Consider the following 27,166-nt stretch of genomic DNA (forward strand, 5'->3'; position numbering starts at 1 on the left):
TATATATATATATATATATATATATATAAACTATTAATGAATTGCTTATGCTTGTTGGTGAAGGCAGATCGCTCTCCAATTGTACCGCCTCCATTTTTCCGTTTTTTTAACAGGGTGTACCAAAGCTCTCCCGTCCGCACTGATTTTCGACGATGTTATAAGTTGCGCTAGGGACCGCATCTACCTTCTTTCGAAGTTAGCAGGCAACTACGCTGTTATGCGGCGGCTCGTTTCGGCCCATTCAACATCTGTCCTTCAAGTGTGACGAGCAAGTAACGGAGTTTATACTTCATACCTGCCACAGCGAATTTGTGTTCGTGGGGTCTCTATTCTAATTCGAACGTTTGACTTACGCTATACGTATTCGTTTCGGAATATCGTTTCAACGTCTTCCGTTAATTATACGTGGTTAACATTATGAAGACAATTAATAACATTTGTGAAATATAACTTTGTTTGCGGAAAACATAATGATGTTCGAAGTCGCCAGTTTTTCCACGACAAACGACTTTCAACAACTTATTGTTGAAAGTCGTTTGTCGTATATATATATATATATATATATATATATATATATATATATATATCCCGGCGATCAGTTGCCACAATTATGCATATAATAAGTTGTTGAAAGTCGTTTGTCGTGGAAAAACTGGCGACTTCGAACATCATTATGTTTTCCGCAAACAAAGTTATATTTCACAAATGTTATTAATTGTCTATATATATATATATATTCGATCCGGCGACCTTCGGATTACAAACCCGAGCGCTTACAGCTGCGCCACGACGCTGTGGAAAATTATTAATCGTAGAGAGTATTTCACCGCAACGGTTTCTTTTAACTGTCGATTTTCTCGACAACGGCTGAGAAGTGCATCTTGGTGCTTTGCCACATTACACCTCTGGCCATGAGCTTTTATTATGCGCAGTATGAATCGAATCTGAATTTCACAATTGGCGGCCTCCCCTTGTCAGTTAGTGTAACTCTTCACATTAAGCATCTCTTTAGAAGAATATTACAGCATTGCTTGATGCTCAGTGTAATTGTCAAGTTGACTGTTCAAAATACAACAGAATATTATGTTTTTGAGAGATTTATCCCCGACAGGAAGAAGATGCTGTGATATGCAAATGATTAGCTTTTCAGAGCATTCACACAAGGTTGGCACCGGAGGCGACATCTACAACGTGCTGACACGAGGAAAGTTTCCAACCGATTTCTCATTCACAAACAGCAGTTGACCGGCGTTGCCTGGTGAAACGCTGTTGTGATGCCTTGTGTAAGGAGGAGAAATGCGTACCACCAAGTTTCTGACTTTGATAAAGTTCGGATTGTAGCCTATGGCGATTGTGGTTTATCGTATCGCGACATTGCTGTTTGCGTTGGTCGAGATCCAATGACTGTTAGCAGAATATGGAATCAGTGGGTTCGGGAGGGTAATACAGAACGCCGTGCTGGATCCCAACAGCCTCGTATCACTAGCAGTGTAACGGATCATGCAGCCACGTCTCGATCCCTGAGTCATCAGATGGGGACGTTTGCAAGACAACAACCATCTGCACGAACAGTTCGACGACGTTTGCAGCAGCATGGACTATCAGCTTGGAGACCATGGCTGTGGTTACCCTTGACGCTGCATCACAGACAGGAGCACCTCCGATGGTGTACTCAATGACGAACCTGGGTGCACAAATGGCAAAATGTCGTTTTTTCGGATTAATCCAGGTTCTGTTTACAGCATCATGATGGTCGCATCTGTGTTTGGCGACATTGCGGTGAACGCACATTGGAAGCGTGTATTCGTCATCGCCATACTGGCGTATCAACCAGCATGATGGTATGGGGTGCCATTGGTTACACGTCTCGGCGGTCACCTCTTGTTCACATTGACAGCACTTTGAACAGTGAACGTAACATTTCAGTTGTGTTACGACCCGTGGCTCTACCCTTCATTCGATCCCTGCGAAACCCTACATTTCAGCAGGATAATGCACGACCGCATGTTGCAGGTCCTGTACAGGCCTTTCTGGATACAGAAAATGTTCGACTGCTGCCCTGGCCAGCACATTCTCCAGATCTCTCACCAATTGAAAACGTCTGGTCAATGGTGGCCGAGCAACTGGCTCGTCACAATACGCCAGTCACTAATCTTGATGAACTGTGGTATCATGTTGAAGCTGCATGGGCAACTGTACCTGTACATTCCATCCAAGCTCTGTTTGACTCAATGCCCAGACATATCAAGGCCGTTATTACGGCCAGAGGTGGTCATTCTGGGTACTGATTTCTCAGGATCTATGCACCCAAATTGCGTGAAAATGTAATCACATGTCAGTTCTAGTATAATATATTTGTCCAATGAATACCTGTTTATCATCTGCATTTGTTCTTGGTGTAGCAGTTTTAATGGCCAGTAGTGTATATTTGTTCTACAACTTCAGCTGAAATTGTGTGTCGAAATTTGATAGCCTTTCCCAAATAGGTTGATTAGCAACAATATCTGATGAAAGAGATGTGTTAATAGTTGATGCAACATGTTGTTGAATGTTTAGTCCGAATAAATCACTAGTACACTCCTCCAAAATTGACAGAGTGGGACATAAAACATCTACCATAGCAAAATCTGTAGTTTGTTTTAAAATATTCAAACTGACACGTGTCTGAGGCTGAGTACTTAGTAAGACAGGGTGCACATGCAATGCTTATATGATGAAATCAGTATTTTGAAGCTGAACCATATCGAAATTATCAACAATTCAAAAGGATATGGGATGTTTTTAACTAACCTGTTGTGCCCTACATCCTGGATTATGGTTAAAACGGAAACCGGTAGATGACTAATGTGACAATAAACAGCTGATGATTAAAATGCATTTTATAAAATACTTTACAGCTGTTGAAACTCACCTTATGGAAACATTACACCTCTTCAATTTTCCTGGTCTCACTGGCATATAGTTACAAATTATTCAGTTTAAAACCAAGCTCCTCTCACTAAGAACTACTCTCTCTCTCTCTCTCTCTCTCTCTCTCTCTCTCTCTGTCTCTCTCTCTTTTAACTACCACACAAAAGACACTACCAGCACAACCACCTAAAAAGGTCAAAGCTGGGTTTAGCACAACTCATCAAAAACTTCTAGTGTAGCTCAAAGCCAGATTGCAGTACTTGTTGAGCTGGATGGTTGCTGACAGATGCTCAGCTGACATTGTTGCTGCCCAATGTTGATGCATAGCTTTGGACTTGATGAAATAGTCATATTTCTTTGTAGTTTCTGCTGCCAGTCTTCTGAGTCATAGACTTTATAAATTCTTCTACAATGTAATTGATATCAATTAATTTTATTAGTATTTATTGACATTCTGTTTCTTCTAAGTTTCTTTATTTGTAGTGCTTGTAGTAATATTATGCTGTTGATGACAGTGATGACAGTGATAATTTCCAATATATATTGAATTAAAAATAAAAATAAAATCTTCAATAAATCTGTTTTCTGCATATCATTGTTATTATTCAAAAATTTAATTCACTTCCAGTGGTATTTGTTGTGGGTCCTTTTACCAGATGCCAGAATGTAGTGTTCCTTTATTTTGATGATTAATTCATCCTTAAGCTTTGTTTGTCTTATATTATTTAGCCCACCTTTTATTTCTTGTGACCATTGATACTACTTAAGATTCAGCAGTAAATGTTGGACATTAGGAATTTAGCATAACATCCAGTCTGTCTCACCGCAGTGCACCATATATTTTTCATCTCACTTACAGTGACTCTTCACATTCGACATTTCTTAGGAGGGTACAGTATGATAGTGCTTGACTCGTGATCTTGGTGTAATTGTCAATTGTCATTGCAATTTGAAATACAATAGTAGAATAATAAGTTATATGAGAACGAAGTCTTTTGCAGTGACATTATTGTATAAAATATTCTCAAACTTCTTGCCGCATCAGTTGCGGGTAAAATCTCTAACTTTTGACAGTTATCTCCATCAACTCTATCAGGAGCAACTGACTGTCTAAACTGATGCTGTAGTGGCCTTGTATAGCACGTGGATGGCTTGCTATTGGTCAGTAATTACATAATACAGATGGTGTCAGAGTCTGCACTGGTGGCACTGTCACTCCTGTAGTGGTGTAAACATTGCGACAAATATCTCTGTCTCTTCTCTCCATCAAGAGCTTGCTTCCGTGTACCACTATGATTATATCCACTTTCGTTGTTGAAGTTCCTCTCACACCACCTTATTTCTACAGTGTACTCGCTTCAGCGGTACATATGCTAAAATTGGAACAATGCAGAAAAGGATGGACCCTGCGCAAGGATGACATGCAAAATCATGAAGTGTTCTATATTAATTTTTTCTACTATGAAGGAGCTCAAACATGCTCTCAGCTCATCACGATCTTCTGCTCTAGGATTGGACAATATTCACATTCAAATGCTGCAGCACCTCTGTCTTGGCGGCAACACTTTCTCTTTTGTGCATATAATTGCATCTGGATGGATGGCACATTTCTCAGAGATTGGCATGAAGCTGTTGTAATCCCCACACCCAAGCCTGGTAAGGACAACTATCTTTCATCCAGCTATTGCCCAATTTTCCTCACCAGCTGTGGCTACAAGGTGATGGACCACATCAGCCATGTCTGCAAGGTAATGTAATATATGGTGATACGTTCCATCACCTTGCAGACATGGTTGGTGTGTTCCATCACCTATCAGACACAGCTGGTGAGGGACATTGAGCAGTAGCTGGATGGAAGATAGTTGTCCTTACCAGACTTGGGTATGGGGATTGTTGGCTGGTATGGTGGCTTGAGCCTCAGAATTTGCCAACAAATGCGAAACATGCATTTCATAAGCACCACTCTGCAGTTGATCATCTCATCACCATGTCAACCCATATTAAGAACAATTTTCTGCACAAATGCCAGACTGTAGTTGTGTTTTTTGATTTGGACAAGGCTTACAATACCTGCTGGAGCATGGGCATCCTCTGTACAGTGCACAAGTAGGTCTTTAAAAGCTGCCTGCCCCATTTTATTTGGGATTGTTTAAAAGACCAGAGTTTCAAGGTACATGTGGGCTCAGATTTGTCAAACACTTATATTCAGGAGAATGGGGGGCCTCAGGGCTCTGTGCTGAGCATAGCCATATTTGCCACAGCAATTAACCCTATCATGGACTGTCTCCTGCCAGGCATATGAGGCTCTCTTTTCGTCTGTGACTTTGGGATCTACTGCAGCTTTTAGTGGACTTGTTTACTTGAGTGATGACTTCAGCAGTGCCTCGATTGTCTTTACTCATGGAGCATTGACAATGGCTTCCACTTTTCCACTAAAAAATCAGTCTGTCTGGACTTCTGGTGGTGTAAGGAGTTTCTTCCACCATCTGTACATCCTGGTCCTTTTGCTCTTCCATTCGCCAAAACCACAAAATTCTTGGGGTTCATACTTGATGGGAAACTCTGTTGGTCCTTGCACATATCTTATCTGGTAGCATGCTTTTCCTAGTCTTTAAATATCCTATGTTTTCTTAAAGGGTATTTCATGGGGAGCGGATAAAAAATCCCCCTCTGCTTATACCAACCCCTTGTCTGATGAAAATTGGAGTATGGGTGTCTCGTTTATCATTTGCACAACTATCTGTTTTACACTGTCTCAACACAATCCACCATCGAAGCATACATTTGGCCAGTGGGACTTTCTACACTAACCCAGTTATGAGTCTCTACGCAGACGCTGCTGAACTACCAGTCATACTAGCATGATGTTCTCCTCAACAGATATGTGTGCCAACTGTCTTCTGTTCCCAACCATCCATCCTATACATTAGTTTTTGATGACTACCTGGACCATCAATACGAGGTAAGCTCAACTTCTTGTTGCCTCCTGGAATTTACTTTCATATACTGCTTCAGAAGCTTAACCACATGTTACCTGCCACGTTCCTGATGGGTGAATGACCTTCGCTGCCTTGGCTTTGTGCAGAGGTCCACGTTCATTTTGGACTTGGTTCACTCCCCAAGGACATTACTCTAGATCCAACCTGTCACTGTTAGTTGTAAGTTCCTCAAACTTTGCATGCAACTTGGAGACAGGACCTTTGTGTACACTGATGGCTGTATGACAGACCATGGTGTCAGATGTACCTTTGTCATTGGCAACAAACATTTTAGATACCAGCTTTTAGAACTGTGCTCGATTTTTACAGCAAAGCTTTCTGCCCTCTATCAGAGCACCTAGTACATCTAATGATGCAGGCTTCTCAATTGTGTATTATGATCTGATTCACTAAGTGCCCAACAGAACCGTTGTGGCTTCTCAATTGTGTATCATTTTCCGATTCACTAAGTGCTCAAAGAGCCTTTGTGTGCTATTCACATTCCACCCCTTTGTACAATGAATCCAAGAATGTCTCCAGTTGCTCACTGATGATAGACCAAACGTTATGTTCATGTGGGTCCCTGGTCACGTTGGAGTGTCAGGGAATGAAGCTGCTGATACTGCTGCCAAGGCTGAAGTCCAACTATCTAGGCCTTTTGGCTGTTCTGTCCCTTCAGATGATCTCTGTGTTGCTGCACGTAGGAACATTGTGACATTCTGGCTTGAACACTGCTCTTCTCTATATGGGAACAAACTTTGGGAAATTAAACACTTCCCATCGGCTTGGGCGACTTCCTCTTGCCTCTCTCGTCAAGAGGAATACTTTCAGTTAGGCTGTGTATTGGGAGCTGTCATTTCAGTCACCATCATTTGTTAAGTGGAGACCCCATACCACTCTGTGCTTACTGCAACCAACCATTGACAGTTCACCATTTTATGATCTAATGCCGATTTTATAACTGTTTACGTTTTTGTGTATGTTTGCCATCTGGATTACCAGATATTTTGGCAGTTACAGCATAAGTTGTAGATCGTGTTGTACTTTTTATTCATCATAGTAATGTAGTGAAGGAAATTTAATTTTCAACCATTTGAGCATCCTCCTCATAGGGGACATGATCAATTCTAGCTATCTCTTCTCCAGTCGATTAGGCTCTGTGTATTATCGACTTCAAATTCCTTCAATAACCGACCATATTAAGTTACGTCATGGGCGCTTGTGACCTCAGCTGTTTTGCACCCTAAAGCAACAACAAACAACAACAACTTATTTCTGCAGCCTCTTTAATTACAGAGTCCCAGTATGTAGGAGTCTGGGGCAAAACTTTTGTTTCATCAAGCAATATTTTGTGTTTGTTTGAAAGGCTGTACTCAGCAACTGAAGATTTCTTCAGTTCTCGATTTTTAACACCCATTGATGTTCTGCACAGCAGTCAGAAACAGTATGGGTTGACTGGCCATTGTAATCACTTCCGCACTCACAAGGAATGTTATAAACCCCAGGGATCCCGAGGCTGAGACTGTCCTTAACAGGATGTAGCATTTCCTTTATCTTCTTAGGAGGTCAGAAAATAGGTCTTGTAGAACATCTTCCCAGGACTCTGCCTGTTTTGCTGGATGTGGTGCCACAAAAAGGAAGGAACACAATTGAGGGCTCATCATCTGTATGTTCAAAGTTTTTAACTTTTCTTTTCTTGGAGAAACTTCATATCACGCGAACCATAGCCATTCTGTCGGACCTATACTTCAGAAGATTAATTTCAGAATCCAAGTGGTTCTCATCAGAAAAAGTTTTTGCTCTGTGTACCAGTTTATTTAAAACTACTCTCTTCTGGACAAAATTATGAAAATGTTGGTGCTGAGGTATAAATTGCTGTGCATTGGCTTGCCATACACTGAGTGGCTGAAGTGTCCATCCAACTTTTGTTGCACCATAACTTTTACAAATGACAGCCTTCCTACTTTATCTGTCTTGACAGTGAACCGGATGTCGATGCATGGAGCACAGTCACACAAGGTAAGACCTTTGAAAAGGAGTGATACCCCCGTTGGATTAAGGCATTTGGAGGAAAGTTTCATGACTGTGTTTCGGGTCAATCTAGATTCTGTATGGTAGTGGGAGGTAGTTTTTGAGAGTTTGATAAATGTAGTAGGTCTGCAAACGGGGGGGGGGGGGGGGTTGTAGGGGAAATATGGAGTCTGTTGTAGAGGTGGTGAATATGGTAGTCCCAAGATGGGAGTGGGAAGTGAACAGGTGGGAGAGTATTTTGAGGTGGTGGTGCAGATGCTGTTGTATTGCCTGGAGAGCAAGAGTTTCAATGTGAGAGAGGGGATGCAAGCATTTCGGCTTGCAGAGCAGGAGAATATTATGGATGAATGGGAGGCATTGCAAGGAGGTTTGGGCATGATTTAATTTACATTGTTCTGCAGGACTGGGTTCGTGAAGGGTGTTTGCAGGCAGAATTTGAACAGCTGGAGGTCATTTGGGGAAGGTAGGGTTGCAGCCAGACATGGGTAATTTAATAGTAAGGCCATTCCTCTCTGTATTGCCACAGATGGAAGGAGCGAAGATCTATGGTGGAGAATAAAAGATGAGTAAAAATTCATGAATTACGTAAAAATATGTTCAAAAAGACTTGTAGAAATACACGTTACAACAAAAGTTTGGAATGTCGTAGAGTTTACTATAATGACTTCTTATAATACACTCAGTGAGGTTTGTACAATACTTCATTAACAAAATAAACTTAGTTCCTTCTGAAAACAAGTATGATTTTGGTTAGTTACAAAAAAATAAATAAATAAATAAAATACAGGCTCTCTCCTAAATGTACATCTTGCAAACCAAAGGAGTGAAAATCTTTTTATTATCAGTCTTTTGTATGACCCACTTCCACATGGATGAGTTCTTCCACTCTGCAAGATGTGCTCCGTATGAGACCATCAAGTTTATCATGGGGTACGAGGTCCCACTCCTCAATGACAACTTTAGTGAGGTGTCCTGAAGACTGTCAAGTGGATTCAAACACTGTGCAGTGGCCACCTTCAACAAGTCTCATGCATGCTTAATTGCATTCATGTCTCTACTGGCCCATGCATTTGGTTGATGTTATATCTTTGAAGATACTGAGACACTGCTAGAGTACGGTGTGGTCTTGCATTGTCATTGACTAGGATGAAGTTGTCTCACCGACTTCACGTCTGTAGGCCCTTACAATCATTTGTAGGACCTTTTGGAGGTATCAGGAATCAGTCAAATTGCCATAGAAGGGAATTAGAATGATCAAGTGTCCCATCATTATTGCCGCCCAGAACATTACACTCAAATCTGCAAATGGATGGACCTCCTGAACATATCGGCATTCCTGGTGTCTTCTAGCATGTCTCCAAACCGTAACACGTTTAGTGTCCAATCACAAACTAATCCTGGTCCATGAGCAAACGTGATATTACTCCCTTCTGCTGTGGCCCAGTGATGATATGCAAGAGCCCAGGTCCTTCGATTTTGTAGGCTCCATTGGTTGAGTGCAAAACTTGTCATTGGTCTTCTGGAATGATGACCACCCTGATGCAATATTCTACGCACTGTTTGGTCTGAGATACAAATTCCTGTTGCTCAAGAGAAGTTATTTCCAATATTTCTGGCAGTTGGTGTTGGGCACCTGCAAGCCAACAGTTGCAGGAAACAATCTTGCATTGGTGTTGCCATATGAGGATGACCACTGCGAGGTCTATCATTCAAATTTCGCATCTCTCTCTGTTTTCTCCACACCTTGGACACACCACTTTGAGTGACATGTAACCAGTTGGCGACATCTTGCTGTGTATGACCTGCTGGAAGTAAAGCCACAATCCTAATTGTATACTTCTACGTGGCATGTTACTGCATTGCTGAATACAAACTGAATAAAGCTGTTGTTGATACTGGACTGCTTGCAGAGTGCTGCTGTGGGGGTGGTGTGTTTACATGGCTAGGAAACGGCAGCAAAACATGCCAGTCGTAAACACCGTCCAGTATATGGGTTCTAACTGGATAATGCATGAAGTGCCTTGGTCAGTGAAACATCTACTGTCATAGAATACATTTTACGATAGTATTCCAAACTTTTGTTGAGCAATGTACATAAAATACATGGTAAAAATCACCAAAAAGACAGAACAGATGAGTGGGAGAAAGGTGAAGCCAATAGTGAAAGGTGAAAACAAACTAAAAACTGCATGAAAACACAATGAAGTCAGAGAGAGAGAAAAAAGGATGATAATGTGGGATGCAGGTCAGTGTATGGCTGTCTTGAAAAGAATTATCAGCACTTTTCAGAGGCCTTGCTTTTTGCCCCTCTCTCAAATTCACTCTGCACTTTTCAAAGGCCTTATCTCCTTCTCCCAGTTCCTACAGTGGAAACACTTTTTTCACCACCGGCCCTACCAATCAGCCTCAACTCGAAACCAATGTCATTCTCTGCCCCTGATCCACCCCAATTGCCTCCAAATCACCACCTGTGAAGGGGAGATGGAAGGAAATTTTTACCCCTATTCTGTCAATACTACAAATTTGGTACCCTTTGCAAAAGAACTGTGTTAAAATTGAAATTTTTATGGAATGTATATAACATATATGCCTGTGTTTACAAGTAAAATGAACAGGGTACCTGTATGGATTTAAAGAAAAAAAATTTTTTTATTCTTTCACTGATAAAACTTCACATTTTTTAGTACATTAATCATTATAAATAGTTTCTGTTGGGTTGGTGGTTCTCAATTTACTTGTAAAACTTATTACCATCCTGAGTACAAATTGAGCAAATTTCATATTTCCAACCCAATTAGTTTAGAAAATAATGATACCTGAAAGACAAAAAATGTAGTTTTAAGAAAAACCTGTTTAAAGTTTAATATTGTAGTTTTAGTATAGTTATTGATGAGAAGTGCTTACTACTAATATTATTGTGCTGAGCATCATCTGAATCATACTGATCTTCTTTTCTTCTCTTGGTGCCTCTTCTTTCCTGTCTAGCTTCGTTTGTGCATTATAAAAAAAAGCAGTCTCTGCTTTGAGTTTCTCTCTTTACACATTTGCACCAAGAATTTTGCAGTATTTTCACTAGATTTTATGCCCAGTACTTCCAAATCATCCAGTTTTCTTGTTACACAATAATTAATGCATACAGTAGCTTCATAAACACCAAATTTGAGGGTTGTAATCTGAACAAATACAGTTTTTGGTAACCGGGTCCAGATGACAGAATTCACACATTCATTTAAATTTTGCATTTCTCCATGAACACATTTCTTCAGCAAAGTACCTTTACAAAGAGCTCTAAATATAGATTTCATTTCGTTCATTATTGCTGCAGGTAAAGAATGTTTGTGGTCATACATTGCACTTCTCTTGTACTTGCACCAAGTGTTAAGATCATTTGTGCAAAGATAGTGCTGGGGGTTTTCATTTGTGGAAAACTTATGGAGAAACATTGCTCATACAGCTTTTTTCATGTTTTCTAAATTCCCAACATTTCTGCTTCTGGCCAAGCCATAATAATTCTGTAACCTATCTATTTTAACATTTGTCAGGCTACCTTTACCTCCTATCTTCTTACCCTCTTCCAGTACTATTTTTGGCTTTTCTTTTAATAATCTTCTCAACCTGAACTTGATTCTCTTCTTGACATGCCCAATGCATTCTAATTTAGAAATAGAAGCAGGAAATAATTTACAAGGAATAAAAGAAATCTGTGCATTATCATTTTGGTGCAAAAAAGAAGGTGTGGCATTTAAATGCCAGATCGCACAGAGCGTCATGAAAACCATCGTAACTCATGAAATAATTGTCATATTTATATGAAACAAAAACTGATTTATGCAGGAAATAGAGGGCATTTCAAATACGTAAAAATAAAAAAAAAGTTTATTTTTTATTTTATTTTGTTTGAGAACCTCAAACCTTGCCTCACCTCATTCCCCAAATCCTTCAACATGGAAACCAATGTTACATCTGCAGAAAGAACTGCAACCCACTGTCTAAATATTGAACCCAACATGCCGATAAAGGCTCCACTACTGCGAGTTTTGAACCACATGGATTACTTGGGGGGTCTCAGCCACCTGTCAGATTCGTCTATCTACAAACCCTGCCACAGTGACCCCATTCCAAAATCCAATAAGATCTCCAGTCTCTCCTCAAATTTGGCCCATCCCAGAACCTCTCACCTGAGTCTGTTTCTCTCCTCACACCTACTGTTCCCCGCATTCTTACATTCAACATGCTTTTTAAAAATAGAACCACCTATGATGCTCCATTGTGGCCCAGTTACTGTGCCCCCACTGAAATAACCTCTGCTCTCATGGACTAAACCTTCAACCTAATCTACCCTCCTATATAAAACATACCAACAGTTTCCTCCACTGATTCCACATTTCCTGTTCCTTTACTACATGATCCCCTGTGCATAACTACTGATGCCGCCTTCCTCTGCACTAACATCCCAATGTCCATGACATTGCCACTATTGAACACTACCTTTCCCAACACCCAACTGACTTCAAACCTACAACCTCCTTCCTGGTCACCATGACCAGTTATATCCTCACCCACAATTACTTCACCTTTGAAGCATCCACCTGCAAACAAGTCCTTGTTACAGTGGTGGGCACCTGCATGCCACCATCCTACGCCAACCTATTCATGGGCCATATAGAGCAGGGGTTCCCAAACATTTCCTCTGACAGAAAACTTTGAGACTCATGCTATTCTAATGAAACACCTTGTTTATTTTGAAGGTTGATAAAATTCTAAAAAATCAGAAAAATCTTGTTTTGGTCATGTATTTCTTCAATTTTAAACTGTAATTAAAAACACAGAAATCATAATAAAATTTAAAAAAAATTGTATCCTCAAAAAAGAAAGAAAACCATGTTATTAATAGTGTTTTGCAGAGCACTTATTCACTTCCCATGGAATGACTGTGTTCCACAGAACACTGTTTTGGAATTCCTGATCTAGAGCAATTGTTCCTAACCCCCCCTCCCCCTAAACCCCAAAACCCACACTTAGTTCAGATTCATTGATGACATCTTCGTGACCTGGACTGATGGGAAGGACACACTGTCCCTATTCTTCCATAACGTCAATGCCTTCTCCGCTATTTGCTTCACATGGTCCTCCTCAACCCAACAAGTCACCTTCCTTGATGTTGACCTTTATTTCAAAGACTGCTACATCAGTACCTTCATCCCTGTCAAACCTACCAACCAATGTGCCTTTCTGCAACTCAACATCTCCTCTATAAGGTGAGTAGCAACCTATCCTTTTCATGATATTGCCATTATCCCATCCTGGATTGTACAGTGTTTCATCACAATATAGAATGTCACCAACAGCTTCATTTTAGTATGATTATGGATTTTGCCTCTTAAAATGAAGTAATAGGTATACACTGAGGAGCCAAAGAAACTTGTACACCTGCCTAATATTGTGTAGGGCCCCCATGAGCATGCAGAAGTGCCACAACGCAATGTGGCATGGGCTCGACTGATGTCTGAAGTAGTGCTGGAGGGAATTGACACCGTGAATCCTGCAGGGCTGTCCATAAATCCAGAATCACCGAGCGAGGTGGCGCAGTGGCTAGCACACTGGACTCGCGTTCGGGAGGACAATCGTTCACTCCCGCATCCGGCCATTCTGATTTAGGTTTTTCGTGATTTCCCTAAATCGCTTCAGGCAAATGCTGGGATGGTTTCTCAGTCTTCCCCATCCTTCCCTAATCCAATGAGACCGATGACCTCACTGTCTGGTCTCCTTCCCCAAACAACCCAACCCCCATACAACCCAATCCCAACCCAAATCCTGAATCCTGCAGGGCTGTCCATAAATCCGTATGAATACGAGGGGGTGGAGATCTCTTCTGGGCAGCATGTTGCAAGGCATAGCAGATATGCCCAATAATGTTCGTGTGTGGGGAGTTTGGTGGCCAGCGGAAGTGTTTAAACTCAGAAGAATGTTCCTGGAGCCACTGTGTAACAATTCTGGGCATGTGGGGTGTCACACTGTCCTGCTGGAATTGCCCAAGTCCGGCGAAACACACAGTGGGCATGAATGGCTGCATGTGATCAGACAGGATGCTTACGTACATGTCACCTGTTGGAGTCATATCTAGACATATGAGGGATCTCATATCACTCCCACCTGCACATGCCTGACACCATTACAGAGCCTTCACCGGTTTGAACAGTCCACTGCTGACATGTAGGGTCCGTGGATTCATGAGGTTGTCTCCACACCCATACATGTCCATCCACTCGATACAATTTGAAATGAGACTCGTCCAACCAGGCAACACGTTTACAGTCATCAACAGTCCAATGTTGATGTTGACATGCCCAGGTGAGGCGTAAACCTTTGTGTCATGCAGTCATGACACACGAGTGGGCCTTCGGCTCCGAAAGCCCATATTGATGATGTTTCGTTGAGTGGTTTTTACGCTGACACCTGTTAATAGCCCAACATAGAAATACGCAGCAGTTTGCAGAAGAGTTGCACTTCTGTTGCTTTGAATGATTCTCTTCAGTTAGTATTGGCCCTTTTCTTGCAAGATCTTTTTCCGGCTGCAGTGATGTCAGAGTTTTGCTGTTTTACCAGATTCCTGATATTCACAGTACACTCATGAAATGGTTGTAGGGGGAAATCCCCACTTCATCACTACGTCATAGATGCTGTGTCCCATCGCTCTTGTGCCGACTATAACACAACGTTCAAACTCACTTAAATCTTGATAACCTGCCATTGTAGCAGCAGTAACTGATCTAACAATTGCACCAAACATCTATTGTCAACCACAGTGCTGTATTCTGCCTGATTACATATCTCTGTATTTGAATACACATGCCTATATCAGTTTCTTTGGCACTTCAGTGTAAAAAAGTATTTGCCATTGGCCATCTTCTGTAGAATGTTTGTTTTTGGGGAAGCAAATCATTACCATTGATGTAAATTGGGAAAATGTGCACCTTCAGGAAACAGTACTTAATACACAAAACATGCTCCGACAAATTAATAAACGCTTAGATGTTATGTCACTGGCATTCCAAACAACTCTGTTCATGGAAATTTTCACTATGGCAGGTACCTACTTTTTACTACCTGTCTCCTCCCAGCGCATGGAAATAATTTACATTGCTTCTGCTTTAGATGTTCCTCTGTTCTCTGATTCCTTCCAAAATTCCATTTTATCTATCCAGCTCTGTCTTGTTGTCACATTTTTCCTCCTCTCTTTGCTTTGCCACCCACACTCTCCTACTGCTTCCACTCATGTTTTTGTCTTTTTATCATCATTTTCTTCCTCTCTAAGCCACTCTTCATCCAACTTCTCCAATATTTTTACTGCCTTAATACTTCCTCTTCATGTTCAGTATTTCTATCCCCCTCTATTATCTCCTCTCCATACTATTGCTACTGCCTTTCCTTTCTGTTGTCAAACTCAGATTACTTTTCTCATAAGGTGCAATGTTTATTTGCGTGGCATTAAAATTATTCCTTGCCCTTTGTTTCTGTTTTTGCTCTATTCCTCTATAGTAAGACTCTTTTAATCTACAATTAAATTATTTCCAATTTTCTTTGAGTCAATCCTTGCTTTCGTTTCCTTCCTCAGTAATCCTCAAAAAAGTAAACTTAAGACAGTGAATCCCAGGACACCAAATTTACTTTGAAAGACCTACAATAGTCGAGATTTTTACAAGTTATCATTTTTTGCATCCCTTCATTCATAGATGAAATGTCTGTTTCTAGGTTTTGGCATCAAAAGTGTCGCAGCATGTTCATGGACTGTCAAAAACGGAGGGGTTGGTTCCAATCTTTATAAATGCCAATACAGGGCATTTCAGGGTATATGCCCCAATTACATTAGGTGCTCGAGGGGACAGTTATTATGAATATCTTCTTAAGCAGTGGTTACAGACTGGACGATCTATTGACTAGTAAGTATTCTGTGATTGGAGAAATATTTACCGTGTATTATTCATTTTTATTGGCAGTTTTCAGGATTAAATTTGTTTTGTATTAATCATTTCCACAAAATTTTGTTTCATCATTTGTGATTTAAAAAATAGTTTTGTACTCTCACCAATTTCTATGTAAAATGTGATTTATGAACGGTAATAAGAGGAATGCCATCTATCTAACTTGAGTGCAAACAAAGTAGTCAGCAGAAGCATTGGTTAACTTGGAATATTTAGTTATGGTGCATTTTGAGATTTTATTGTTCATAATTTTATGTATATCTACACACACACACACACACACACACACACACACACACACACACACAGTATACAGTGATAGAAATTATATAATACCCATTGAGTGAGTACACTAGAAAAGAAATCAGAATAAGATTAATTAGAAGAAATAAAAGTTGAGAAAGGCAAGAAGACAAGAATGAGATTGGATTTCATAGTAGAATGGTTTCTGAAATAAATAAATGATCTGTGTTTAGTTCGGATTGTGACAAGCATATACTTGTCTTGAACACTGTTGTTTGTAACATCCTAATGACTACTTATTTATGACAGTGCTAGAAATAGTACTTTTCTCCGTAAGGAGACATGTGTGCTGGCTCCAAAAGGCATCATGTGCCCTTGAGAGTCAAGCAGCAAAGTGCTTGGCAGTTGTAATTTATGCTGATGATATAGGCTTTAAAACACTAAGCAACTTCCAGATAGTCCTTGATAGCGTTAACATTGATGGTGGAAACATCTTCATTGATTCATTGCACATGATGCCCTTCTCATATATCTTAAAATATGGAGATTGTAAAATTGCAGCTGTCATGTTGAAATTGGTTTCAAGTCTTTTCTATTGGGCAGTACCTTCGTATATTTCAAGAGCTGATTATTTTTAAATGATTTTTCATATCTGTCTGTTTTGTGAAAGAACTTACTGAAAGCTATAATCATTTTTGTATATGTTATAAGTTGTATTATGCTGTGGATTCACATGTGAGAGACTGTTTTCATTGTAATTAGTTTTTTAAAATCAAAGATACATACTTATTGCAAATACATAACAATTCAGAGATTTATCATACAGTATTTATTTACAATCCTCAACATCATTCGCACCATTGCCAATCTTGACAGTACTATCCAGCTGCACAGACAGATTGATGTTAGTCCTTCCAGGTGATAAAATAATTAAGTTGCACACTATCATGTCTCTTCCTAATTTTGTTTTAGTCATGTGAGCTCTCTTTCACATTTGCCTTAGCTGTGTATCATCCTGTAAAAGAACAATGTCTCCTAGTCAGGATGTGTCGTATTTCTATCAGGGCACAGCACTTCGTGATGCCCCAGGGAAGTGTGTTGGAATCATTGTTGTTCATGTTGTATAATAATGACATGCAGATAATATTAATAGTAACCTCAGACTTTCTGCAGATGATGTGGTTATGTGTAAGAAGCTGAAAAAACATTCAGTCAGATCTTGATAAGATTTCAAAGAGATGCAAAAATTGGCAACTTGCTGTAAATGTTCAGAAAAGTAGGATTGTGCTCTTTACAAAACAAAAAACATAATATCAATGAGTCACTGTTAGACGAGGCCAGCTAATGCAAATACCTGGGTGTAACACTTTGTAGAGGTACGAGCTGGAATGATTACATAGGCTTAGTCATGGGTAAAGGAAGGGAAGACTTCAGTTTATTGGTAGAATACTGGGAAGTGCAATCAGTCCACAAAGAAGATTACTTACAAATTCCTCGTGAGCAACCAGTTCTAGAAAATTGCTCAACTCTTTGGGACCCGTATCAAATAGGACTAACAGAGGATATTGAACGTATATAGAGAATGGCAGTATGAATGGTCACAGGTTTGTTTGCTCCATGGGGGAGTGTCACAGAGACACTGAAGGGACAGAACTGTAATAATCTTGAAGGTAGATGTAAACTATCCCGAGAAAGTCTACTAACATAGTTTCAAGAACTGGCTTTACATGAGGACTCTAGGACTATATTACAATCCCCTACATATCACTTACATAGGAATCTCGAGGGTAAGATTAGAATAATTACTCCATGCACAGAAGTATTCAATCATTCGTTCTGCCCATGCTCCAAATGTGAATGGAGCAGAAGGAAACCCTCATAACTAGTACATGGGATGTACCCTATGCCATGCACCTCACAGTGGTTTGTAGAGTGTAGATGTAGCAGATACTTTCAAAAAAGTATTCTTTCTTCCATCTTATTGTGAAATCACCTTGCAACTTTTCTCTCTTTCTTGCTTGTCTTTGAAGATTCTTCATAATACTGGAATGTGGGTGAGTGGCTAGTGTAGTCAATCATTCACCAATTAAAAAGTGGTGTGGTGTCAGTGTTTCAGAGCCATCCTGCACAGTTATTTAAGAATTGGGGGGTAGCTTCTGTTTTCACCAGTAATGTCCTTTGTGTTTCCTTGTCTATTAGCAATTTTCCCAAGATGTTCCTCAGGTACTGTTTCTTTATTTCTACTATACATTCGCATCTGCTACCCCACCAGACCACGAATGGTAAAATGAACTTCCGCAAGATTCCTTGGTGAGTGAAGTGCTGGTTGATCTTGCTATCCTTGAATGAAAGAGGCCTTTTGGCTCTGTATTCATTCCTTGAAATGTCTTTGCATTGTTAAAGTAAATTAAATTTGGCTGTTCTCATCATACTGAAAACCACCTGAACATCACCAAATATTTTTGTGTGCTCATATCTAACGTAAGGTCAAGTTGAAGACATTTCATAGCACATACAGAAAATAGGCTGTAACAATGGTGTCTCAGTTTTTTGATGTTGACTAAGAGTGATTCAGTGAATCTGTTTGTTACAAAAAATGCTTTGGTCAATTGAACACAGAAAATAGGCTGTAACAATGGTGTCTCAGTTTTTTGATGTTGACTAAGAGTGATTCAGTGAATCTGTTTGTTACAGAAAATGCTTTGGTCAATTGAACACAATAAAATGGTAGAGGAATTTCTATATCACATCTGAGGAAGTTCCTGGCAATTTTGTGAGGGAAACTTGTTCGACTGTCTTCCCTTCAAGAACCAAAATCCCATTTGTAATTCTGATAGTATTAGTCAGGCAGCAAGGATGCACTGGAACCTCAGTTTTGTTCCTAAGCAAATGATATTGTGCAGAAAAGGTTTCTTGCTGGATTGTGCCCTGTGATGTGCTGACTGTAATACAGGAGTGGTGAATTTGCAATTCAGTTTTTCTGAGTTCTCTACATGATAGATAAAATGTAGACTCAGTACCCTTTTGTGGACTATTTTCCAGTAAATACTGTATTTTGACATGTTAGGGGGGTTCTCTAATGTACTAGCAATCAAAGCTTACTGCAATATCCTGTCAAACAATGGAAAATCCAGGATAGAATGTAATAATATTGTGAAAAGGAAAGTTGCTACTCACAATATAGCGGAGATGCTGAGTCACAGATAGGCACAACAAAAGACAGCTTATCCACTACTTCCTCCCTCCCCCACCCCCCACCCCCCCAACCCCCGTCTCCGTACCTCTGCCCTGCCCTCCGTCTAACCTGCAGCACTACACTGTCTTTCAACCCTACCATACTACACTCTCCCCACCCCAGCCTCCTCGTTACCCCCACCCAGTCGCCACTCCCATCGTGCACTGGTGCTGCTGCTCACAGTGTAGTTTCAGTTACCTGAGACTGCAGTCGTGTGTGTGTGTGTGTGTGTGTGTGTGTGTGTGTGTGTGTGTGTGCATTGGTGTCTGTCATCTATTTTTGATGTAGGCCTTACTGGCCAAAAGCTTTATTTGCACCAGTCTTTTTATTGTGGAATATATTGTGATTTCTGGGAGGGAATTTCTAGAGATTGGATGCTGAGGCCAAGTTCAGTGAGCCATAGAGATCTAACTATCATTACATGGAAAACTGTTGTTTTCTGCTGACATCACACATGATACAAGATAATTTGAAAGCCTCCATGGGACTGTGTTCCCATTAAAATTGAGCAAAGTTCCCTTCAATTTCTGTTATGTGGTTACAGACAAATTTCAGAGATTACCATTGGTTCATAACTAGGCCACGGCTTAGCCCATTCCACAATACTGCATTAGCAATTATCATAGCCCAATGATTCTTAAAAATATCTTAGTCATGAACCCAGGAAGGAGGTTAACAGCTGGATTAGTATTGTGTTACACATAGAAAATTAAGGGACCTGATCTGATGCCACTCGACGTGACGTGTGTACCACACCAATGCTTCTGTTTAATAGTGTGACAGTTGGTCTTATTTGTGGTGAAAGTAATTAAAATCATTTTATAGGTTAAGATGTAAGGAATGCTTTTAACAGTCTTATCATTTAGTTTGAAAATTTCAAACCAAAACTTCAAGAGATGTATCAGTTTTTAGCGTGTAATTTTATATCTACATAGAAGGTAGGTTTCTTTGCAGAGGTAAACAAACAGCAGAGAATAAAAGAAGTTGAGAAACTGTAGGATGAAGCCTCAATGTAAACAATGAAATGGATATTATTATTCTCCCAAAGGTCACCTCAAAAAATTGGTAAATGAGGCCTTTTCAACTAATTGTAATAGGTTGTAGGAACATAACATGTAGATACTTTGATATCAGAATTAAGTTTATGTTGGATATTTGTTACAAGGTGTACAACTTTGCTTCTGCCATTTGCCAATAGGTGGCGACAACGGTAAGTAGCGGTCGAAAGAAACAGATCGCAGACGTCAGGCAGTTAGCTTGGACCTTAGTCAACATAACCTCATTTTAACATTAGTCGATTTGTCTTTGTGCATCATAAAGTTGTTCTTGACTGAAAATGTCAATTTATGTGCTTAATTCTCGTCATTTGCGAGTGGTGTTACTGTTTTGCTTCAATATGAAGAAAACAGCAGCCGAGTCTCATCAAATGCTCTCAAGTACATATGGTAAGGATACTATTAGTGAAAGAACGTATCGTGAGTGGTTTCAGCGCACTTCAAGAATGGTGGTTATAACATGATTGACCAGCATAGTGATGGAAGAGAGAATGTTTCTAAGATGCAGAATTGGAAACATTACTGGGTGAAGACGTGCATCAAACTCAAGAAGAATTGGCGCTATTAGTGCGAGTGACACAGCAAGCCATTTCAAAACATCTCAAGGCTATGGGCATGATTCAGAAAGAAAGAACTAGGGTCCCGTGTGAGCTGAAACCAAGAGACATTGAACAGCGTTTGTGTGTTTGTGAACAGTTGCTTCAGAGGCAAAAAGGAAGGGATTTCTGCATCACATTATGACTGGGGACGAAAAATGGGTTCATTACGATAACCCTAAATGCAAAAAATCATGGGGATATCGCGGCCATGCTTCCACGTCGACAACCAAACCGAATATTCACGGCTCCAAGATCATGCTCTGCATTTGGTGGGACCAGTTCAGCAACATGTACTATGGGGCATTAAAACCAAGTGAAACAATCACAGGTGCTTGTTATCGAACGCAGTTAATGCATTTGAGCAGAGCATTAAAAGACAAACGGCTGCAGTACAGCGAGAGGCACGATAAAGTGATTTGGCAGCAGACAACACTCGACCCCACGTTGCAAAAGAGGTCAAAACATACTTGGAAACGTTAAAATGGGAAGTCCTACCCCACCCGCCGTATTCTCCAGACATTGTTCCCTCTGACCAACACTTCCGATTTCATGAAGAAGTCACAAATGGGTTCGATTCGTGGATTTCTTCAAAAGATGAACAATTTTTTCAATGCGGGATTCACACACTGTCCGAAAGATGGGAGAAAGTAGTGGCCAGTGATGGAAAATACTTTGAATGATACATGTGTAACCAATTTGTTTCATTAAAGCCTCAAATGTTGGGGGAAAAACAGTGGAAACAAAGTTGTACACCTTGTAGTTTTTCTCATTATATTATGCAGTAGTATTCAGTTATGAGATAGAATTGATGGCTAGTAACTACTTTCAGGATGCAAAATGTTTAGTACTGGCTGTATACTATTATAAAAGTACACAACATTATTCTAGCTTTTGGAACTATTAGTCATTGTGGAGGATGAAAGGATTGGTTGTGTAATGTTGAGAGAGAGAGAGAGAGAGAGAGAGAGAGAGAGAGAGAGAGAGCAGGTCACTCACTTGTCACTCGCTCCCCTGGATGACTGTGAACAATTTGCTGTCCTTGTAACAAATAGGTCTTTCTTATAATGGAGTCTGAGTGATCCTTGTCTCCTCCTTGAGGAAGGAACTAATAGTTTCAGAAGCTTGGAGATTGTTGTGTACTTTAATATGTCTATAGGCAGCAATAAATATTTCACCTTCTGAGGGTAATACCAGCCAACAATTCTGTCTTATAATTTTATTGCATTCTTAAATTAATTTTCCTAATTTTGCTTTTGTTTTCAGTTTACGGGATGATTATCTTGAAGCTATATCTGGGGTAAAGAAGCTTCTCACCAGAAGAACTGCTCGTCGAAAATATTTATTTATTGGCGAACTTTTGGCTGGAGGGAAGGACTTCAAACCAAAGATGGTATTTAAGACATGTTCTCTCTTTTCCACTTTTATTTACATAATGTTACCAGATTAAATAAACACTTTGAAGAACTACTGAAAATTTTGATTAGTCTATGTAGTTTCCAAATGCTTATTTTAATTTTAGCATTTAAATTGAAGGGGATTACTAATGGTCTGCATCAAACTAGAAGACTAAATATTATTTCAATGAGAGTGATTGTCTTTTGAGGTCAAAATCTACAAAAACAATGTAAATTTCTTATTTTGTTTGGACATATGAAAGGAGCTATCAGATAATTCACATTGCTGTATCTGTAGGAGAGATCTGACAATCCTGTCATTTATATTCATGAGCTGCACATTTATTTGACATATCTAAAAGACAACAACATAAAACATGTGAAGTGATGGCAGTTCCCTATGCATTCTAACATTTTTGCTTCTCCCCTGCTTTTGAAAGTATGTGCTATAAATCTTGTGAAGAAAAGGGAACTTCCAGGAGATGCTCATTGGATTACGAGTGTGATATAAAATTTGTATCCGCAAAAGTGGAGGTTAGGGAGTAAGTAGCTTCCTTTTGGGACAGAAAGAGACCAGGTGGCATTATAGAATGTTTTCAGATGATAAAATGAACCACTGACAGCTGCTGAAAATGATAGAATGATCCAAATTTCACTAGCTTGTAATAAGTGTAAAGTGGGCTATGGAGTGGATATGGATGGGAGTTTTGGAAACGCAATGTGTTTTCCTATACAGCATTACATTATTACCAAAACAAAATTGAACTATAACTAGAATTCACTTATACATGACAAATGTCCCAGTAATACAAGAGGCATTCAGTAAGTAGTGCAACATTTTGTTTTCCTCTCTCAGACAATTTTAGTTGGAAAAATTTGGAATTTTCGTTGGATATCAATGAATATTCGCACTTCAGCCCCTGTAGTTTCGTGAAATTCCGATAGGTGGCGGCACTATAAGTGGTCTTCAAAATGTCTTCTGTAACAGAGGTGTTTTCCAAGCCAATAGCTTTCATTGAGTTTCTTTTGGCAGAAAACTAGAGCATCACAGATAGTCCTAGGTACTAGCAGATGTTTACGGAGACCTGCCAGTGAAAAAAAGCGTGGTGAGTCATTGGACGAGACATCTGTCATCATTGCAACAAGGTCGCACAAACCTATTCAATTTTCTGGATGCTGACTGACTTGTACACAAATGTAACTCTTGTAGTGTTGGAATGTGGTGACACTCTAATTTGAGGTGATCAGTGAATCATAAACAAACACCTCACCGCTCAACTGGGCATCACTGTTAGTAGTGCTGACAAACTCATTCACCAGTTGGGTACTCAAAAAGGTGTGTGCCTGCTAGGTTCCTCACCACCTAATGGAAGGCTTCCATCTGTTTGGCTCAATGAAGGATTCACGCCATGGGAAGCAGTAGAAAACAGAAGTAGGGAGGTTATTCATGCAGCAAGTTGTTGGCTTCAATGTTGACCAGTAGAGTGATAACATGTATACTTATGGTGTCACATTGAAGGGAGATTATGTTGAAAAGTAGGGTTTAGTGACCAAATGAGTGGATAATAATATAGTGTATTGGAATCCTGAATAAAACCAACTGGCTTTCAGAAAAAAAAGTGTTCAGTTACTTATTGAACACCTCTCATAAAATGAGAATAAAATATTGTGAAAGGCTAGAACTCAGGCAGTGAAATAATTTAAAAAATGCCTTCAACAGGAAGTCTGACCCAAAGGCAGTACAGGATGCATTGGTAGGTAGGTAGGTAGGTAGGTTTTGGGGAAAGAGACCAGACAGCGTGGTCATCAGTCTCATCGGATTAGGGAAGGATGGGGAAGGAAGTCGGCCGTGCCCTTTCAGAGGAACCATCCCGGCATTTGCCTGGAGTGATTTAGGGAAATCACGGAAAACCTAAATCAGCATGGCCGGACGTGGGATTGAACCGTCGTCCTCCCGAATGCGAGCCCAGTGTCTAACCACTGCGCCACCTTGCTCGGTTACAGGATGCATTAAGCACTGCCAGACGGCATATTCAGCTATTTCAATGTAAACTTCAACAGAGCAGAAGACTGTTAACTAAATATGAGTGTTTTACCTGTGGAACCTGAAGTACAGGAGGCACAGCACAAGACAGACACAGCTCCTGCAGTTCAAGCTTGAGAATTTTTGAGCCACTAGGAACAAAACCAACCGAAACACTTCACTTCCATTGGCACTCCTCTTTGCAGTTGGCACAACTATCTCTGTGTTGTCCACCCATCCCAACTGCCACTGCGCTGCCCCATTGCTCAATCGTCCTCTCTAAGCCACCAGCTGTGAAGCATCTTCCTCAAGCCACTGACCAGGTTCCCCACTCTTACTGCTGCTTCTGGCAAGACTCCACTTTGTGGCTCCAGTCACTACCTCCAGAACACATGTAACGCAAACTACAACCCACCTCAGTGTTTCAAATGCCATTTCACCCACAGCGAGAGAACTTGCTGCTGATTTGTCATCACCTGCAGGGGAGGGTGGGACTTTCACTACATCAAAATTATCACTGCACACTTGTATTAGTGATAGACTGATTTTGTAGCACATCAGTGTACAGTGCATCATAAAAGAAAAAATTGGTTATTGGGACTAATAGCCTCTGTCATTAGCAAAAAATCTGCATGCCCAACACAGTTTCCCTCCCTCCCTCCCTTCCACATTGCTGAACTAGAGATCAGGATTACTCGTTGGTTTTGACTTTTTTTAAGAAACTTTCTTCACCAGTGGAATGATAAAGTATAAAATGTGGGCCACTACAAAATCCATCTCTGTTTTCAGAAAAAGATAAAGCTGCTGTCTACAAGGGAAAGGCAATTATTCTAAAAGATTATCAAGCTGCCATGGTTATAGTAGCCCAATTGAAAGTAACTGATGCAATGTGCATGATGAAAAGCGAAGTCCTCATTGCTTATCCTAAATACATGTAATTTTATTTTTTCCCAATGTATGAAACCATTTTCTATTTATTTTCCTCTGTATTACTGTGTTGTTGTTGTTGTTGTTGTTAGGTACCTTCCCAACATTGTCTTACACTTTCTCAATGTCTTCTGTTGCATGCATTTGCTGTTTTCTTTAGAAATATTTTATTAGCTGGAAGTTCTTGTTAACTGATTGTTATGCACCCCGTTTCACTTTGTTTCCATTTTAAAATTAGGGCTCTGTCTAACTGAAAGCTGCCTCCACCCGATAAAAGTATGACATGTTCAACTATTGATTTCATTACCATTCTTGTAGCCTGTAGGCTTAGCTTTAAGATGTTGGCTCCCTCTTATAGCTTTTCCTACTCTAGAAAATTATCAAAAATCTCAAGAAATTTGAACAATTATGCTTCATGCTGAAGTCAGCTGAGGAGTGGAGTTATCCATATATTCCTTTCTTTTTATGTGCCTTCTCTTTGGCTACAGAGATGGAGCATGTAGCTCCATGAATTCATATTTTGCTTGATTCTTTGTGCGTTTTGCTGGCAGTCAAGCTGTTGATACTGAGAAGTCGGGTTAATTCAGCTATTCCACCTGCCAGTTTTAGTAGGTGGCTATTACTATCCTATTCTTTCTTACCCTACCCTAACCTATCCTATCCTTTCATGCATACACGTGAGAGTGGAAATACTTGCTTTAGTAAGATAGTGTAGTTTTCATATTATCATTAATAAGGTGACATCTATGTTGCAGGACCACTTAACATGCTATTTGCCAGGTACCTTAGCACTTGGAGTACATTATGGCTTGCCTCAGGACCACATGGAACTTGCAGAAGAACTTCTTAACACATGTTACCAAACCTATGCACAACAGCCAACATTTCTAGCACCAGAAATAACATACTTCAATATACAGGTTTGTTTCATTAGAGTCTGTATCTGTATTAAGAAGTTACTTTCAGAATGAAATTGAAAGCACGAGCTAATAAAAGCAGACAAAGACAGTATTATGTGTGTTGTTTGCTAACTTCCCTCCAGTTTTACAGCTTAGATTTACCCTATTCATACAGCCTTTATGTAGGAACTTTTAATTGTTTGTAAGCCATATACGAAACAACAATGACAAATTTTTATAATGTAGTCTCCTTCCATCCCTCCCTCCCTCCCTCCCATCTCTCTCTCTCTCTCTCTCTCTCTCTCTCTCTCTCTCTCTCTCTCTCCCCCTCTCCCTCTCCCTCCCCCCCTCCCCCTCTCCCTCCCTCCCCCCACCCCTTCTTCTTTATTGGTGGGAGGGGGGTGGGTGTGCAGCTGTGTGAGACAACAGGGAAGTAGCGAAATATTAGGATACAGGCACACCAGTGGCAATGGGAAAATGTACACTGGCAACTGCAGGCAAAGAGAGAGTGACTTTTGGCTTTGTGGAGGGATGAACGAAGAGGAAGAGAAGTAGAATATCATGAGAGCAGACAAACTAGGTAAAAATGACAAGACAAGAAAGGGTAAGAGTAGAGTGGACTGAGGAGGAGAAGTGACAGTGGGTGGTAGGACAGAGTGAAGAAAGTTAGGCCAACAGAATTGGAACAGAGGATATCCTACAGGAATAGTCCCATGTTACAGTTCAGAGGAGCTGATGCTGGAGAGTGTGGATCTAAGTGACACAAATGTTGGCGCAGCTGTTGATGTGATTGAAACTGAGGTGTAAATGAATGAACAAGATTGCAATTGGCCTGAGAACTGGTAGATGACATAACTGGTTTCGTGAGTGTCTCTACCAGGGATCCCATA

General features: G+C 40.2%; 1 protein-coding gene and 1 non-coding gene across 3 annotated transcripts in view; both read left to right on the plus strand.

Annotated features, from left to right (window-relative positions):
* LOC126259178 (endoplasmic reticulum mannosyl-oligosaccharide 1,2-alpha-mannosidase) overlaps positions 1 to 27,166 on the plus strand; it is a 112,534-nt gene that overhangs the window by 78,374 nt on the left and 6,994 nt on the right. For both annotated transcript variants that reach the window (XM_049955748.1, XM_049955747.1), the window contains exons 7-9: positions 15,672 to 15,859; positions 22,297 to 22,423; positions 26,133 to 26,297. In XM_049955748.1, the coding sequence (XP_049811705.1) occupies positions 15,672 to 15,859; positions 22,297 to 22,423; positions 26,133 to 26,297 (480 nt within the window). The remainder of the gene's footprint in view (positions 1 to 15,671; positions 15,860 to 22,296; positions 22,424 to 26,132; positions 26,298 to 27,166) is intronic.
* Positions 4,260 to 4,361, plus strand: LOC126261385 (U6 spliceosomal RNA). Its single transcript, XR_007546695.1, has one exon. It is a non-coding gene; the product is annotated as a U6 spliceosomal RNA (small nuclear RNA).

Source organism: Schistocerca nitens, chromosome 5, assembly GCF_023898315.1.
Source record: "Schistocerca nitens isolate TAMUIC-IGC-003100 chromosome 5, iqSchNite1.1, whole genome shotgun sequence".
In the NCBI taxonomy this organism is placed as follows: domain Eukaryota; kingdom Metazoa; phylum Arthropoda; class Insecta; order Orthoptera; family Acrididae; genus Schistocerca; species Schistocerca nitens.